Here is a 19181-nt window from a genome sequence, read left to right on the forward strand (position 1 = left end):
AGAAACGTGCAGAAGTGGAGAGAGGCGCTAGAGATCCCGCGCTAGGCTTGCTGGGTGGATCTCTGGCTTTTGAATAACTCACACAGCAAACTAGTTTCAAAGAACCTGGCACTTTATAAATAAGTATCGATCAATCTGTGTGAACGAATGAGTGAACGACGGAACAGACAAATGCCTGCTCAAGACATAGGCAGCTTTTTTTCTGTGCTTCTTAAAATGTTTATGCATTGGACCCTTATATAAAATTTTATTTCATATATTTTCATCAGTCACCATGATTTAAGTGCTTGTTTGAATGTATTTTAAAAACCTACTGCGGTGCCAATTTGTAGTCTTGATTTACAGTGAATTATTCTTTGTATCAACAAGTCACAGGAGATGGTTATTTTCATTCAGATAAAGCTATTCAGGAGCAAACACACAAAAGTCATCTGTTTATTAATATATGCCTACAAGTGTTCACAAGCATAATGTATAACCAGAGGAAGAAAGTTCTGTATCACACAGGAAGTTTGACATTTATGTAATTATAGGGCATTAGAAGGAGATGCTCATGTTGACTCACAGACTAAGGAAAATGGTCACACCTTCATCTCAGAATTCTCTCTGCATACATTGTAGATAAAAGTTTCTCTCTTTCAGTTTTTTATTATCCTTCAACTTGAAATATTCGAATAAATGTGATAATGTTTCACCTGGAGATAGTGTGGTCTGGTTGACCTGCCTCTGTTGAAATGGAATGGCCTGTACTCGCTCCCTTTCAGGGCGCCCTCTGGTGTGCTGTGAAGCCACCCTCGTGCGGCCCTGATGTTAGCACTCAGTGACGGCTGAATGTAGTCACCTGTCAGTGAAGCCAATGAGAATGGAAACATCGACCGTCTTTTTCAAGAAAAATACTGTGTCATTATCATAAGACAAAAATATTTATTTGCTTTATCCATGACCCTTGACATTAAGTTTGTTTTCATTTAGAATATTCTAGAATTGAGCAAAGCAACTGTTCTTTAAACAAGGCCTCTCTCATGACAGGTAATTGTCAATTTGATATACTGCTCTGTAACTCTTAATATTTAGCGAAAGAAATCTGACCATTTCCATTTAGAAGCATTGTAACTGGAACAGGGGGCAGCGGTAGCCCCTTGAGTTCCGGGCCCCTCACCCCCACCCCCACCCCTCCCCCATAAGGGGCTGAGAGCACAGGCTTTGGAGTCAGAGACAGCTGGGCTCACCCCACCCTGCCACTTAGCTCCTGAGACGCTTGGGGGGAGTTACCTCTCTGCTGGGATTCAGCTTCCTTCTCCGTGAAATAGGGATTAACAGTGCCTCCTATGCAGGGTGGTGGCAGTGATTAAATGAGGAAAGCATTTAGCAGAGTCCCTGGTACATACCAGGTGCTAAAATGTACTCAGTAAAGCTCTTGTGCTTAATTTGTAGTCGTTTATGAATAGGTCTTGTTTACTGCTGAGGCTGTATTCTTAGCACATACTTTTATCCATTCATTTGAAAATGCATTTCTTGGGTGCTCACAGCAGCTTAGTGGAAACCAGCCTGAAATAAAGTCACATCCTCAGAATAGATAACCGTGTGTGCAGGTGGATATGAAGACATTCTGTTTCATTAGGTGTATTGACCTTAACCTCCTCAGAGAACAGTGAGTTTGGGGAGCTGGGGAGGTAAGAGGTGTGACAAGGTGGTGGAGCAGAGGGAGGATGATGAATTACATATTTGTAAAAGCTGTATAAATATTGTTTTATATTCTGGTAAACAAATGAATGCAAATAAGCATGTATTTATCTGCTGTGGAGTACTTGGAATCTTTATTTGAAGACATTAAGAATCTATCCCCCACACATATCAAGATAAGATATCCATTGCTTCAAACACTGCACTAGGCACTTGTACGTTCCTGATTGGTACTTTTAGGTGAGAAGAATAGAGGTCTAGACCGTGGAGGGGACTTGCCCAGAGTCAGGCTTCAAATCGAGTCCAGTGCTGCGTTCTGCATTCTGCACACACTTCCCTGACGTTGCCCAAAGGCCTTGCTCCGTACAGGAACCTAATTACAAGATTCTGTCCGTTCACACAAGAAGTACTTTCCAAACACGTGGTCTCTCCACAGGAGGATGGAGCCCTCTGCAGCCCCACGTCACCACCTTTGAAGGACTGATTCCGTCAGCTTGTGCCAGTTCCTGCTCCCACCATGGGACCTGCAGGCAGCGTGTTGAGCGGGGGACAAATGCAGGTCGTCCTGTGGGGGAGTTTGGCAGCTGTTGCCACTTTCTTCCTCATTACCTTCCTCATCTTCCTGTGCTCCAGTTGCGATAGGTAAGAGCCAAAGTGCCTCTACCAGAACCTTGAAATAACATGTCCCCTGTACCCAGAAGCGTCTGTATATAAGACATCTGCATGACTGTTCACAGAAACTCACACTCGAACTTCTCTCTGCTGCAAAGGGTGCCAGGACATTCTTTATTAATTGAATGGAAATCCATATTCGATCTTGCTGAGGAGCAAGTGGAAGAGCCCTTATATGTTAAACTTCCCAGAATGGAATTCTTGCTGTTCTTTGGACAAATTTTGTCAAAATTTGTATTGTCTTTTTCCGTCTGTGGACATTCCGAAATCCAAGTGTGATGTGAATCTTCTTGCCATCACTTGGAAATTACTGAGAATTTTTGCTGTTACGGGGCTTCCGAGAGATCGTTTATTAATTAAAGATTTACCATGTAGAACTGCAGTTTCTTAAGAAGCAGATTAGTTTTCCTAGGAGAGAGACATGCTACATGTGAAATAATCATCAGTATCTTTTTTTAGAATTATACGTCTTTCTCCTCTGTCTCGGAGAAAATGTCAGTACCCCAAAAAAGAGATCTTTGCTCGGAGAGAAGTAAAGCTCTTTCTAATGAGGAGTGATTTTGCGAGACATTCAGGAGCTGTTGCAAAGCAGACAGGCTTCTGGGGGGGTGGATGCTGCCGGGAGCCAGCCCAGTTCCAAACTCACTCTCAATCTTGGAAGGAACTCCAGGAGTGTCACTTAAAAGTCTGATATGGCTTCCCAGCCTGAAATCTGTCAAGAGAGGTAAAAGCCAGACCCTCTGAATCCAAGTAGCCTCCTAATCCCTGCCCAGTTTGGACCCAGGCCTCCGTGTCTGGGACAGAGTCCGACTTACCAGAAAGGTGAAGAAATACAGGCTGCAGGGAGTGTGGGCTGCCCTGGGCCTGGGCCGGCCCGCTGCTGCAGTTACTCACGTTCCCACTAGGTGTCACTCTTGCTTTATATGGTGCGTGGATGGGACACGTATTTTCTACAACTGATGGCTTTCTTTAGACCGTCCTGAGTAAAAACAAATTCTATTTTTACTTGACAGACTTTTCCATAGACTGGAAGTACATATGAGTCATGCTGAGAGCATGTACCCTTCCTGGCGTGCCAAAATTTGTATTTTCTTTATTTTCCCCATCCCTCTGCAGTGTGTGACTTTGCAGAGACTCTAAGTGAGATGAGATAATTGTCTGGGTTTTCTAAGGAAAAAAATGGTGTAACTCATTCCAGTCTTCTGGGTATAAACAGTTTCTACTCAGGACCATGCGTCGGCCTCTCACTGTGAGCTTGTATTTTTAATTTCTGGGGGAAGAGGTGCTCAGGACAGGTGAGCAGTCCCTTCTGTGGCTTGAACACTTCTTGCACCTAACACCTGCAAACAGGTGATCGAGCAACTGTCTAGTTTTTTCCTCTTTGGAGAAAATACACATGGTTCTTAAAATAAGAGGGATTTAAGTGGTGGGAAGAATTAGGATAGGAAAGGGTAGTGAATTTTTGATTTTAGGGGGCACATTTGACATTACGATGTTTTATTTTCCATCTCAGGGAAAAGAAGCCGAAACAGCAGAGTGGGGACCATGAGAACCTGATGAACGTGGTGAGCCCACATGCGTGTGTGTCTGTCTGTCTGTCTGTCCGTGTGCACATGCTAAGATATCAGCGACACATCCAAGCGTGTTGCCACATGCTTATGAGCCGAACGAACCTGAGGGGGAGAACTAAGCCCAAGTTAACTGTGACTGCCTGGACTGTGTCCTCTTTCTGTAGGTTTATCGTCACCGTGGCCAGAGGCCTGTGCGATTAGCCAGGTTTGTTGGGAGAGTGTCTGACACGGATGCAGTTTTGCCGCTGCCAGAGTGATCCTTAGATGGCTCCAGCCTGCCGCAGGGATGTCTCTTGTTTGCCTCTGCCCAGCTCCAACTGGTGTTTTAATTGGCTAGGTCTGTCATAACAAAGGGCCACAGACTGGTGGCTTAAATCTTGTCTCAGCATGTATCTTGTCTCAGTTCTGGAGGCCAGAAGTCCAAAGATCAAGGTGTTGGCAGCGTCAGTTCCTTCTGAGAGCGGGTCTGTTCCAGGCCTCTCTCCTGGTGGCTTTTGGGCAGTTGGTGGCGTCCTTTGGTTTGTAGTGCATCACCCGAATCTCTGCCTTCTTCTACACAAGGCCTTCTCCCTCTGCCTGTCACATCATCTTCCCTGTATGCATGTCTGGCTCTGTGTCCAAGTTTCCCTTTGTAAAGACACCAGACATAGTAGACTAGGGCCCCCCTACTCTAGTGTGACCTCATCTTAACTGCAGTTTCATCTGCAATGACCCTACTTCCAAAAAAGGTCACGTTCTGAGGTCCTGGTGGTTAGGACTTTGACATATGTATGCAGTTCAACCCATAACAACGGGTCGCTAAGCTACCAGAGCCTGGGACCCATAGCACCCTAGGGATAGCCTGGCCTCACTCGAGTGTTCCCAGCCCTCAGCACCTTATGGGTCCTGATGATCCTCAGGTGGCCCGTGGGGATCCACGCTGGTAAGGAACAGCCTGAGAGGCCCAGTCCCGCCCTGTCCTCTGACTCAGGGGTGACTGAGCGATTCCAGCAGCTGGGGATGGGTGCCCTCCCCCACCCGCACACTCACAAGGCCGGCTTCGGAGTCCTGCCTGAGCCCCGTGGCAGTGCTAAAACAGAAGACGCTTCCCGTTCAGGACATGATTTCTCAAGGTCAAGCAAAAACTGGTTTGGCAGAAGAGGGTGCAAAAAAGGAAGTACAGACGAGTCAGAAATAGAGCATGAGGTCTGGTGTCAAACACGCAGCCAGCAGGCACACTGGGAGTTCCCCGGGTGGCACCTCTGGCCTAGGCTGCCTGACCTACAAATTCGAGGGACTATTTTAGCCCACACAGACAGGAAGTGGTGAGGCTCCCTGTTCCCCCTGGGGGCCCCGCAGGGCTCCCCTTTCCTTCCTCTCTGCATGTGTACACCCAGGTGGCCCACCCACCGATCCGCCCTTTACCCTTTTTCTCACCCCATTCCCATCTCTGGATGTCCACGTTGTCCCCACTTCTTGTCTGTTCCTGGTGCCTCTGCTCTGCCCCAGTGACTGCTGCCGTGGTGGCCTCAGGAGGAGGTGGAGGGACCGGGAAATCTTTTCTGTGGCTTCTCCCACGTGCAGATCCAGGCCCCGTGTTTCCTCACCCACCTCTCTCCCTGGCACCAGCGGGGTGGTGAGATGGGGCTGGGGAAAGTCTTCCAGCTCCATTGCTGACTTCCTTCTAGAGCAGGGTTCTCAGGTGTGGCCCAGACCACGCCAGCGGCAGCATCACCTGGGAGCTTATTAGAGGTGAGAATCCTCCCTAGGGTGGGGCCGGGAACTGTGGCCAGGCCCTCCAGGTGATTCTGATGTACGCACAAGTGTGAGAGCCCCCGCTCCACACCTTCACTGCCTGCTGCTCTCCTCGAGGTCGCAGCAGCCCTGGGTGAGACAGGAGAGAGTGGCAGGTGGGTAAGAGGAAGAGGCTGGCTCTCATAATTAATCAGCCTCACGTATGTGAGTGTGTGTGTCTGAGAGAAAGTGTGCACAAGAGCACGTGTTTACATGGGCAGTGGTGTCCTGCACACACGCATTTGCCCACCCACCTCTCTTTAAGGGCTTTTCAGATCCTAAATCTTACACAACTTGCAGATTCCCCATTTCACAGACGCTAAGATTGGAAATGGTGGTTAGAACCTATATATATTATGCTGCTGTGAGCCCACCTGAGAGCCTTCTGCCCCCACACCTACCCCCATTCCTGCCCGATTGTAGCATCGTTTCTGGGATATGAGCAGTGAGGTGGGGCAGGGGACACACCCGCATCTCAGGTTCCCGGCAGCCTGACACAATGACCCATCTCGTGGGCTCATCAGATATGAGCTGCATTGAATTGCAGCAGTGACTCCCTATAAACTTTTGGGTCAGCCATAGCACGAGCTCTTTGCTATCACTGTTTGGTTCCAAATTAGGAGTCAGAGAATTTGTTGAGGCCAACTAGCCCTCCTGGGCTGTTCACATCAGAACTTCCCATGTGGAGTCTTGGAGCCTGGGTAACCTCTCGGGTCATGCAGGCTGTGGACAGGACGGGGAGCAAATCATCTTTACAGTGACTCAGGCAGCAGCCTGGGACCAGTGGGTGTTTAACACGCTGACTGCCACACCAGAAAAAAAAAATTTTTTTTTCCTTTGGACCACAATGTTTTATTACAAAAATAGAATAAAAACTTCAAAAACAAAATGATCCTTCCTAATTTAATGAAAAACTTATTTTTTATTGTTTTCTATATGTGAGTTATATGCAACTTGAAAAATAGTTCACACAGCTCCCAAGGTAAAGAGACGTGTGAGTTACATACTGCTTCCCAAGGGCCCGGACTCAAAATTAGCGTGAGTTAAATACAACTCACAAGGCAGTTAATGTGTTAAAGAAACTGCCCGGCAGGGGTGGGGAACCTGTGGCCGTCTGGATCCTTGAGTGCAGCCTTTTGACTGAATTCAAATTTTACAGGACAAATCCTTTTATTAAAAGGGGTGCAGCAGAGAAAGGTGAAGCTTTTCTTGCCTCCTAAAAAAAAATAATCTTGAAATCAGAGCCCACAGGTTGCCCAGCCCAGGGTCTGTCTGGCTGTAGGAATAAGAAAGGTTTGCAGAGCTGCGCTCCAGCATGTGACTGTCTTTGCGAACCTTGGAGCCAGAGATGTGGCTGATTCTGAAAGAGTTTCAGAAATCAGTGGCATTACCTGTCTTTGACCAGAGTTAAGTCTCTTCCCTTCAGATGACAAATAGTGATGCTTTCCCATGTTTCTCGTGGCTCGGCACATCTTTGAGAATAGCATTTTACAGCACCTGTGCTACAGGGGTGATACTGTTCCCTGCCGGAGTCAATTCTGACCAGCGTTGGGCCTTCTGGTCCCCTCCCTGCCTTGAGCTGTGGGGACTGATTTGTCACAACCTACCTGTAGCCCAGTTGTAGGTCACCAGGTGGGGAGCTGGGCAGATGGCCGTGGAAGATTCCCCGTGCTCCTAAGATTCTGGGACAGCACTGTCTACTAGAATGTTCCACAGTGCTGGACGTGTTCTGTGTCTGTACTGTCATATTATGGTACCCAGTGGACACAGGTTGCTATTGAGCACTTGAATTGTGACTAGTAGACCGAGAAACTCAATTGAATTTCATTTTATTTCTCTTAATTTAAATCTAAATGCGGAAGTCCCCCCTTTATCCATGGTTTTGATTTCTGTGGTTTCAGTTACCCAAGGTCAACCATGGTCCAAAAATAGGTGAGTACAGTATGATAAGATACTCTGAGAGACAGAGCGAGAGCATATTCATGTAATTTTTAGTACAGTATATTCTTAAAATTTTTCTATTACTTGTTAATCTCTTATTGTACCTAATTTATAAGTTAAGCTTTATCACAGGTGTGCATGTATAGGAAAAGGCATCGTACATACAGGGTTCGGTCCTATCTGCAGTTTCAGGCATCCACTGGAGGTCTTGGAACGTATCCTCTGTGGATAAGGGGAGGTCTACTGTGGTCGATCCTGATTTTTGTTTTTGCTGTTTTAATTTTTAGAAAAAAGCCATGGGTACTCTTCTCTGCCCTGAAGTCTAGATTCTTAGCAGTGTGCTGCATTGCTAAGAATGATGTTTTGTTGGGGTTTTTTTGTTTGTTTTTGCAGCCTTCAGACAAGGAGATGTTCAGCCGTTCAATTACCAGCCTGGCAACAGATGCGCCTGCCAGCAGCGAGCAGAATGGGGCGCTCACCAACGGGGACAGTAAGTTCTACAAAACACCATCCTTCAACACAGGCCTCGTCAACTACAAAAGTACTAGGTTTCAAAATATGTAGCATAAAAAGTAGGAAACTGTCCTTTTTTGGTTTTAGTATGACTACCAGTTTTAGCAAAAAATCTCATTTGGGTGAGTGATACCTACTACTTTTTAATTGGCTTCTTTGTGTACCAGGCGTTGCTCTAAGATTTGTACATGTGCTAACTCGTTTACTTTAACCCTATAAGATACTGTCCTTAATAATAACATTATTGCTACCCTGCAAGATAGGTACTATTACTATCCATGGTTTAAAGGTGAGGAGACTGTGGCACATTGCTGCTGTGACAAAGGACCACAAACTTAAAACAACAAAAATGTTTTAACTTACGATTCCAGAGGTCAGAAGTCTGAAATGGGTCTCACTGGGCTGGAACCAACATATCAGAAGGGCTGTTTCTTCCTGGAGCCTCTCGGAAAGAATCCTTTTCCTCACCTTTCTCAGCTGCTAGGGGCCACCTGCATTTCTTGGTTCTGCCTCTGTCTCCATATCCTACCTTTGACTCTCCTGCCTCCCTCTTGCACTCAGAAGGACCCTTGTCATTACCTTGGGCCGTCTGATACCCCAGGACACTCTCCCATCTCAGAGTCAGCTAATTAGCACCTTAATTCCTTCTGTAACCTTAGTCCTCCCCTTGCCACCTCACATAACCCAGTTGCACAGGTTCCAGGGATTAGGACGTGGACATCTTTTGAGGGACCGTTCTGCCTACCACGGAGAGGTTCATAATGTGCCTAAGATCCTACAGTCAGTGTGCTGAGGGTCTGTGATGTGCACCGGGCAGTCTGTGTCCTGGACACACACTCAGAGCCGTGCTGCACAATGTCAGTTTCACGCACAGTGTGCTCTGGCTGACAAAAGTAGCAGCTGCGTTTGCGTCATGCTTTCCAGTACACAGTGCACTTCCGCCTGAGCTTGGAGTCGTCCTGTGACCCCCATTTGCTGACAAGGGACCTGTGGGGTGGTCAGTATTGACACCCGAGTCTTCAGACACTAGTGCCTGTTCTCTGTCCACCGTGGCCCACTGACTAAGACCAGGGAGCAGAAGTTCACCCCCCTGTGAGGATTAGGTATTTAGAACACACGCGGCTGTGGTGGTTGTGAAGTTCAGAAGGGTGGAGTGATCTGTTACCATTTTCCCATGTCCCTCTTAAATCTATATATGTATAGATAAAATAGGGACACTTTCTAATCCCCCCAAAGTGAGACACTAATTTAATAGCTTAGTCACCGCAGTGGAAGCGCCGGAGGGCAGGACTCTCTGTTTTGTTGAATGATGTGTCCCCGGCACCTTGAACCATCCCTGGCATGTAGTAGACACCCAAAATGTACTTGGTAAAGGGACAACTGAATGGCTTCACATGGTGACATTTCTGTGGCAGTCCGAGAGTTTCATATTTGGACTTTCTAATTGGAGGTAGGAGTGTGTGGCTGGGTGATGGCAGGAAGACACAGGGCGCCACCAGTCTCTTTACTGCTGAAGGGTACATTTTTGCCCTGTTGGTTCCATTATGCCCGCCAAGCAGGTGACCTGTGGAGGGAGGTGTGGTGGCTCCCAGTAATTCCCTCCACACACAGGCGGGGGCCAGTGGGCCAGGGAGAGTGGCCACCACACATGTTCCCCTTGTAGTGTCCAGCCCCCACAGTTTGGCCCCACTGAATACCACTTTCATCCTCTGGTCACATTGGCCCCTCTGGCCACAAGAGTCTCATCAGGTGTAACAATAAGTAAGGAAAGTAACTGCGAACCACACTTGTAGCCAAGACAATTTATTAAATCTTGTATTGGGAAAAATATAACAGATGACTTTAGTTGAAACTGTGATTGAAGTAAGACTATCACCGGACAGTCGTCATATCTATAATTTGCAGCCGAGTCTAATAAAGTGAGCGTCTTGATTGAACCCAACTTTACATTCTCTGATTCGCTGTAATGATTACTGAAGGACTTGTCCCTCTCCACTTTTAATACCTCTGCCGCTTTAGTTCTTTCAGAAGACAGTACTCTGACCTGCATGCAACATTACGAGGAAGTCCAGACCTCGGCTTCGGATCTCCTGGACTCCCAGGACAGCACAGGGAAGCCAAAATGTCATCAGAGTCGGGAGCTGCCCAGAATCCCTCCTGAGAGCGCGGTGGACACCATGCTCACGGCAAGAAGTGCGGATGGGGACCCGGGGCCGGGGATGGAGGGGCCGTACGAAGTGCTCAAGGACAGCTCCTCCCAAGAAAACATGGTGGAGGACTGCTTGTATGAGACTGTGAAAGAAATCAAGGAGGTGGCGGCAGCCACACACCTGGATAAAGGCCACAGTGGCAAGTCAAAGTCTACTTCTACCTTGAAGGAGCTTCCCGGGCCCCACACCGAGGGCAAAGCAGAGTTCGCTGAATATGCCTCCGTGGACAGAAACAAAAAGTGTCGCCAAAGCATGAATGCAGAGAGTATTCTCGACAATTCGTATGATCCGGAAGAGGAGGCGCCGCCACCTGTCCCTGTCAAACTTCTGGATGAGAATGAAAACCTTCAGGAGGAGGAAGGGCGAGAGGCAGAAGAAGAGAGAGCCACGGAGAGGACCAGTGAAACCAACAAGGTGGGCTCCGGCGTGTTTGTGTCATGGGCTTTTGTCATGATAAGGAATCTGTAGTCCTAGGATTTTTTTGGTGTTTTTTTTACTCGTACATTGTTCTGGGAAATACCTACAAACACTTCCAAATTTGTTAAATGATGAAAGCTGCTTTAGTGTAAGCTGTGTTTGGCTGTTTTCCCCCTCCAAGTAATAAGAAACTGAAAGCTCATGTTTATCGAACGTTTCTTTCTCCACACCTCACTTGGATATTTTCCAGTTTTCACATCATGTCTAATTAGGGCCAAGTATTATTTGCTTTATTTTGAAGACCAAGAGTGAAGCAGAGAGACTAGACCCTTTGTCTGCACATTTTACTTCTCCCACTTGTCGCTGCCTAAGCAGCGTGGTGACCTCTGCCCTGCCAGCATCCCAGAAATCAAAGCGTGGCAACGTGCACAGCGGGGAACCGAGTCACACGTGTCCTGTTTATATCTGATTGCGTGTACACTCATGTAAATCCAATAAGAAATCTTGTTTTGTGACAATTCCTAAGTAGTAACTTCTAACTCTTAAATTTAGATATTCAGCAAAGCTCTAAAATGTATTAGCGGTCCCCAGGCTTCTGGGTGTGTGTCTGATAACTTAATATCTGAGCTGCAGTGAACGTCACATCTCCAGTTGTCAAAATCTCCCTGAGGTTTAACTAGGCCCATCGACTTCAGGCAATTATATCTAATTTCTTTTCTCTATACAGCAAAAAAGACAAGGTTCTCTTCTATTCAAGTTTTGGTAGGAGGGGCAAATAGGGCCTCATCAGTCACTCGTAGCCTAAAAACACTTCTGGAGTTCACGGTCAGAAAGCTCTGATTGTATAGATTAGCCCGAGGAAGTCCTGCTTTTTGCTACTCTCTGAATGCATTTCAACATTTCGTATTATCCATGAAATCAGCTGTTGAAAGCACCAGTAAAAGGATGTATGAACACATTCATAAAATGCAAAAATGCAGTCTAATTTTTTGCCTTTCATAAAACCAAAGGTAATAAAACTGATGTAAAGTTTATGCTGCCTAAACCAGTTAATGCTTTTTACTCAGAAGCATTTTAAAGATAAGAAGGTCAGTTGCCTAACCATCGCTAGTAAGCAGTTCTCCAGCTTTTACATTAAAAACTGGAAATACCCATCTGGAAACCAAATTCTCTTTCTATAGTATAAGAAGAATGAGTAAGCCATCATCTTCATATAAACAATTTGAATGCTAAGTAAGTTGAGAGTTTGAAGTGTTTAATATTCATTCACTCAACAGAAAGATTTTAATGAGCACCTACTATGTGCCACACAGTCTTCTGGGTGCTAAGAATGACACTGAATAACACATATAAATGAATAAAATTCCTGCCCCTGTGAGCTTACATTTTAGTGGGAAGAGATAGACATAAAGTTTGTAAGAAAAAAAAATAGAATAAGGGGGATTAGGAAAATAGAGATGGGGAGTAGTTTTGGGCAGAGCAGTCAGGGTCCGCCCAGCTCTGAAGGTGACACTTGAGCAGAGTTAAAGGAGGGGTGGGAGTGAGTAACACGCTTTCCGGGGAGGAGCAAGCGAATGGGAGGGCACGGCCAGCGTGACGTCCCTGAGGCTAGGGCTTGCCTGGCTTGTGAGGGAAGAGGAGAGGACTGGTGTGGCTGGAGAGGGACAAGCAAGGATAATAGTGGGCAGAAGGTAACCAGGGCTTAATCCTGGGTGGCCTTGGTTTATGGTCTGAACAATAATAAGGCCACCAGAGAGTCTTGAGCAGCAGAATGGCACAACCCAACCTGTGTCGTGAAAGGATTCCTCTGACTCCAGTTTTGAAATAGGCTGTAAAGGGTGGAAGCCAGGGACCAATTGGGTGGCCATCCTGATAATCCGGATGAAAGATGGGGGTGCCCCGGATCAGGGCGCAGGCAGCAGATGTGATGAGAGAAGCTAAGCTAGAGCCCAGAGATTTGCCAATGGATTATACACATGTAGAGTGAGAGAAAGAGACAGTGATAGGTCCAAGGTTGGGCCTGAGTTGTAGGAAGGATAGAATTGGTATTAACCGAACTGCAGAAGACGCAGGCCGAGCAGGTGTTGGGGAGAAGTTGGGCATTCAGTGTTGGAGGTGTTTAGTTTGAGATACGGATTGGAGATCCCGGTGGAGCTAATCAGATAGCAGCTGTGTAGATGGGTGGGGTTGAGTGGAAAGGCCAGAGCTGGACTGGCACATGTGGGAGTCGTTGGCGGAAGTGTGGTTTGAAAGCCAGGAGACTGGATGAGGTCACAGAATGAGTGAACATCAGGAAGGACCAGAAGAGCTCCAAGAGTAGAGATCTGGAAAAGAAACCAGCAGAAGAGACCAAAGGAGGAAAAAACAGGAGAGTGTGGGGTCCTGGAAGCCCAGCAAAGACAGTGACCAGGGAGGAAAGAGTGACCGACCGCTGTGGCAAATGCAGCGGCAGTTCGAGGACGATGAGTCACACTGATGACTTCGACAAGAGCAGTCTCCATGGAGTGGCAGAAACTTGACTGAAACAGGTTTAGAAAGAGAATAGGAGGAGAGCAATTATTTTAGTGACTTCATAGACAACTCTTGTAGGAGACTTTGCTCTGAAGAAGTGAGGCAATAGATAGAGCTGGAAGTAGGATTGGGTTCATTTCTTTCGTCTTTTGTCTTGTTTTTAGAATGAGAGAAGTAGCAGCAGGTATGTGTGTGGATGGGAGTGATCCTGTACTAGGAGAATTTTCTAGAGCTAAATTCACGCGTAGGTGTGCAGGGATGGAATCTGATACACGGGAGGAGGGGATCGCCATAAAGAGGAGCATGGAAAAGTTCATTTGTGGTAACGGGGCAGAAGGAAAATGGATGGGTGCAGAGGCTGGTGATGGGCGTAGGAGTTCTTAGAAATTTCTGCTGATGCCTTTAGTTTTCTCAGTGAGCTAGGAAGCAAGGTCATCGCTCAGAGTGGAGATGGGTGAGGAGGTGAGGGAAGTTTGGGGAGAGAGGATGAAAAGCAAAGCAGACCGCTGGTCGAGCAGGGACGGGGTGTACTAGGGAAGTGTCAGATGGCACAGAGGCACGTAAAGGGCTCACGTGAGGGTTGAGTTCGCCAGTGACTGGGGAGCATGATTGTGACGGCTCACTATGGAGTTTAAGGTTGGGAAGGCAGGAAGGAAGGACATCAGCAGAAGGGGGGACATGGAAAAGGCGGCTGGATCCCAGCAGCGTTGAAGGAGCTTCGGAACTGGGTTACAGAAGGGGTGAAGCTGGACGATGAGTGCTGGTCTGAAGGGGGTCGAGAGGAGCTGGCGTGGTGGGAGAGGCTGTGGTTTAGGGTGAGAGGGTGCCACGGTGCATCCGGGAGAGGGCGAGGTGAGGCCAGGAGATGGAGCACAGCGTCCGTGGGGGCGGAGCAGGTCAAGGAACTGAAGGATTTGGAAGGATGCACGTTTGTTAAAGTCACCAGGAATTAAGACAGGAGATGTTCTAGAGAGAGAACCAGCAAACCAGGAGCCAAAAGCATTGAGAAACCAGGCAGGGGCAAAGCCCCCCAAAGTGAGCTGATTTAACTTCCATTAGCTTTGAAGTTTCCAGATGACTTAAGGATCTTCCTGATGACACCTGCAACCTGTAGAAATGTAGAATTCCAGCATTTGATAAAGAAACATTATGATTTTTTTAATTATCAATCCTTTATTGATGACCAATCCTTTGTGACAATTAGGAATTGAAACAGTAGTCTAAATAATTATTTTGGCTTATTTGTACCTACAGATTCAAATACAAAATTAGACGAAATTTCTCCTAGTGTAATACTATTAGATATCCCAGAGCATCATATAATAATAATGGTATATGTGTTTATTTCTCAGTCCTTCACATAATTTCTATGTGATTCCATAGAAATCACTTGAAAACATTTTTAGACAGATATGAGGGAATATATGCAAAAGAAAGGTTGGGTTCAATAACTTTAAACTACTTTCCTTTGGTTTGTGTTTGTTCTGACAGAGATTTAGTTCATTGTCCTACAAGTCTCGGGAAGAAGACCCAACTCTCACAGAAGAAGAAGTAAGTTTTTGTTTCTTTCTAAATAACAGAAAGCTCCTGGAATTAAAAAAATAGAGCTGCTCCCCTTGAATAAATGCACTGTAACGTTACCCTTTGTCTGAAAGAGCTGAAATACTCCCCTGGGCCTGAGTTTGGAGATCCAGGCTTGGGATGTTGGGTTTCTGGTGGCTCAGAGAGAGTGCCCGGCAGGTGGCAAGACAAGATGGACGACAGGGTGGACAGGTCTGCTCCGGAAGAGAAACTGAGTAGGATCACAAAATAAAAGAAAGGGCAAGGGACAAAATAAGAATGAGAAGAGAGAACTTCCAGTAGGGTTGCTTGGTGAGCAGTCAGGAAGACCACATCAGAAGGAAATTAATGGTGGGTTGGCAAACTCGGTAAATTGGAACAGCTGGGTGTAAGGGAATTTGATCCTGCCTGAGACATAGAGGGAGAAGGTCTCAGTGAGGAATTTTGGATGCAGAGAATAGGTAACTTTAGAAGTGCAATTCCAGGCAGGAGCTATCACAACAGCCAACGAGCACTGACTGTATATTCTCAAGCACCAGGGCTATAAATTCACTGTTTAGACTTACAGTGAAGCATTATAATTGTAAAAACCATTGCGCGTGCGTGCACGTGTGTGTGTGTGTGTGTGTGTGTGTGTGTGGAGAGAGAGAGAGATATGTTGTTATGCCAAGCTAGGCTCAGAGTGCTAAACACCTTAATTGATTGAGCTGCATATAGTTTCTATCTAGAATTCTGAGCATAGTAAATTTTGTACATGTACAAGAGCAATGTACATATCCAGGTGTATCACCTCCTATATAGGACTCTGCATAATGTATTAAAATATAAAGATAGACCCCCACGTTGAAAATTCAGAGAACAGAAGTGTTTCCTTACTTAATATTGCTAACCCCCAGGAACGGACCTGCTGTCTGTCCATCTGGTTGTACAAAACAAACCCCTCAAGGGTCATCCTGACATCGTCCTTTCCCTCACTGTCCTCAGACGCAGTCAGTAGCCAAGTCCCTTCAGTAGCACCTCCAAACTGTTTCTCCCACATCCCCTGTCCCCATCTCACTAGGCCTGGGCAGTCACTTCCCACTGGCTGGGCCCCTGCAGCTCCTCGGCCTCCTCCACTCTGGTTTCTACACGGTACCCAGAGTGATCCCAGTTGGGACAAGCAAGTAAGATACATAGGAGTTCTGGAAGCTAATCCTTTAAAATAAATCAAGACAGTGTAAAATTTTAAATTACTTTCCTTCTTATATTTGTTTGTGGTTTTTGAAAATAGGACCTAGTTATACTGATGAATTTTTAACATAAAATAAAGAACTGTGGTTCACCAACATTCATTTTAGGAAGAAGATTTAGGAAAACTAAATATAGAAATCATTTATTTTTGTATTTGTGTAATATAATGTTAGACAGTCCAGATGGAAATGGAGGTCTGGGCTTTTAAGTACTGTTATCCCAATTTAACGGAATGATGAGGAAAGGGTTGATGATAAAAAGAAGAGAAATGGAAAAAACAGAGAGTAACTTATAAGGATGTAGTAACAATTTACGGAGTAATAAAGATGAAGGGTATAAAGAGAAAAATTGGAAAGCTAAGTAGCGAGGAAGCTTGAAGAGAAACCTGTAAAATAACATTCATAGGAAACAAATAGTCGAAAGGAGTATTAGAAGACTTAAGAAGCTTTTATAAAAATTGAAATGTACAATGACACCCTCTGCACGTTGGGTTCATTCCCAGAGCCAATATTAAATTACAAGTTAATGAAAGAGCCTGTAACTTAAAAAAAAAAAAAAAAAAAAAGAGTACAGGGTCCAAGAAGACCCAAGTGCTCTTACAGAGAACAGGGCGGGCATTAATGGCAGGAAACATGGGGAAGGAGTTGAGGAGAGGAACAGACGGTGGTGAGAGGCCAACTGTCATCGTTACAGTCTAGGCCAAGGCATGCTTGTCCTTGATGTTACTGTGTCATCTTTGTTTTACCCCTCTGTAATCTGTCCACACGTGGGGCTTGGACTACCAATTTCGATAATAAATTCCATATATTTGCCACCTTATTGTGAAAAGCAGTGGATTTTCTTTTTATTCTTCCTAAATTCAAAGCAATTATAATCCTTCTATTCTTAAAGCAATTTTTTTCATTAAAACTTTTAAGGTGAGAATGTTAATTTAATATTCATCAGATCAGCATGGCAAGAGTTTTCCAAAGACCGTTTCACTGACAGTGAACCCTTGGGTGGCCAAGGCCTAGCAAAACTGAGCCACCAGCGTAGTGAAAAGTCCCCCTGCAGATGACCAGTTAGCACGCGCAGGCCTGGCCCAGGAAGCTCTCAAAGCCAGCTGGAAACCTCACCCGCAATATGCGAGAAAAGCGAAAGCGGGAAAATGTCCTCGGCGTTGGACGCTGAGCATCTGCCAGGGAGCCTGTTTACTTATTTCCTTGGTGTTTGAATGAATCAATCACTTAGGGTCAAAAATAAATGCAGGTAATGAAGGGTATTTTTACTTATTTCCAGCAATGATTCATCACAATGAAATAGTACTCCCCCAAAATCTCTTAATCAGTACATTTAATCTATCATTACCCCAAAATTAAATCACTCTTGACATTAGAGGTTATATGGAATTTATTAGTGAGGCTGTGAAGGGAAGGTGAGCTTGGAAAACCGACTGCTGTCACCATAGGAAAGATCATCCCATAGGCTATGTCCAAGTTTCATTTCTGAGTTGGCTGGCTGCAGGTAAGAGATGAATTTTCCCACTGAAGAGAACTAAGCCCAGTCCATAAATGCCTCTTTAACCAATAACATGCAACTAAGTCAAAAAATAATGGAAAACAACCCACTTTCAGATGTATGTATGCTGCCAGTCAGAATCCAGCAACTCCCCTTCAGCCCAGCCTGATACAGGAAGCGTGGAATATTCGACTCAGTGGTTCTCACACTGTGCTGGGGTCAGAGTCGGCACCCCTAGCTGGGCCTGTCCCCAGAGGGTGTCACTTGGTGGCGCTGGGGTGGGGCCTGCGAATTTGCCTTTCTGGTAGATTCCCAGATCCCGCTGCTGCTGGTTTGAAGCCCACATTTTGAGAATCACTGGTGTAATATATGTTTTCTGCCCCCTTTTATAAATCACTGGAGCCCTTTTTCGGGTGACATAGCATCCTGATGTCGAAATGGGATAAAACATGATGTTTTGTCAGGCCCGGGGCTTCTGGGACCGGCCACTCCACCTGCTCCTCAAACCCCTCAGCAGACCTGAGAGAACTTGGTTTTCACAGCATTAAAGGAATATGACTGATCTGCGTACACAGTGGAAGATAGTGGATATAATTATCCTCTATAATGTGCCCCAGAATTAGTATGGATAATAAAGAACAGATCTCAGAGGGGCACATACACAAAGATGCCCATGAGTGCTAAGTAGGTAGCTTGTCACTAAAAAGGTGGGGGTGGGGGGACGTTGCAGCTGGAAGTTTGTTTATTTGACTGTCCCTTTGTTTCCTAGATCTCAGCCATGTACTCATCCGTGAATAAACCTTTGCTTAAAGCGGCAGAGTCCGCCTACACCTCCATTCAAGGGGCCCCTCAGAGGTCGCCGTCCTCCTGTAATGATCTCTATGCTACTGTTAAAGACTTTGAAAACAGTCCACACAGCACACTTCTGCCAGCAGGGAGACCCAGCGAGGAGCCGGAGCCCGATTATGAAGCAATACAGACTCTAAACAGAGACGAAGAAAAGGTCCCCCTGGGGGCCAACGGCCACCATGGCCTCGTCCCAAAGGAGAACGACTACGAGAGCATTAGTGACTTGCAGCAAGGCAGAGATATCACCAGGCTCTAGCAACCCAGAAGACAACCCCAGACAGCCTGTGCTCAGCATCCGGGGACGTTTCTTCTGCGGAAGAGAAGCAGAAGACACAAACCTACACCTTATATGCTGCTTTAGTCAACTGAAGACAGTCGGAGGTGCCGGGTTCGTGTCCCCTGTTTTCCAGTTTCTGAGACAGCGAGACACCCACCTGGCTGCACCCGAGCGTGCCCCTGCCCGCTGGGGAGACAGGCACGGCCCCCCACGCCTCCCGCGTGCGCCCTCGCCCTCCGCAGGCAGGAGACCCCGGCTGTCCTGTCCCTGGTCCCATTGCCACTGCGGAGGACAGCCAGGCTGTGAGGACGAACTGCTCTCAGCAAGGACTGCAGCTCCCCCGGCCTGAAATACTGCCATGCGGAAGAGCCAGGTTTTTCTTCCTCTCTTCCCTTTTCTCTGTCTGCCACTGACTTGAAAATGTATGGCTTTTCCCCCTTGAAATTTTTTGATTTCTCTGGTTCATTCCAAGGAAAT

At 46.3% G+C, this 19181-nt stretch overlaps 1 protein-coding gene across 1 annotated transcript; it reads left to right on the plus strand.

Annotated features, from left to right (window-relative positions):
* The first annotated feature begins 2200 nt into the window (after positions 1–2200).
* On the plus strand, positions 2201–18731 carry PAG1 (phosphoprotein membrane anchor with glycosphingolipid microdomains 1). Its single transcript, XM_069466320.1, has 6 exons — positions 2201–2325; positions 3869–3920; positions 8034–8130; positions 10173–10777; positions 14783–14842; positions 18348–18731. The coding sequence occupies exons 1-6, from the start codon at positions 2201–2203 to the stop codon at positions 18681–18683; spliced, it is 1275 nt and encodes a 424-aa protein (XP_069322421.1). The 3' UTR covers positions 18684–18731.
* The last annotated feature ends 450 nt before the right edge of the window (positions 18732–19181 follow it).

The sequence above is a fragment of the Eulemur rufifrons genome, chromosome 3 (genome assembly GCF_041146395.1).
Source record: "Eulemur rufifrons isolate Redbay chromosome 3, OSU_ERuf_1, whole genome shotgun sequence".
Classification (NCBI taxonomy): domain Eukaryota; kingdom Metazoa; phylum Chordata; class Mammalia; order Primates; family Lemuridae; genus Eulemur; species Eulemur rufifrons.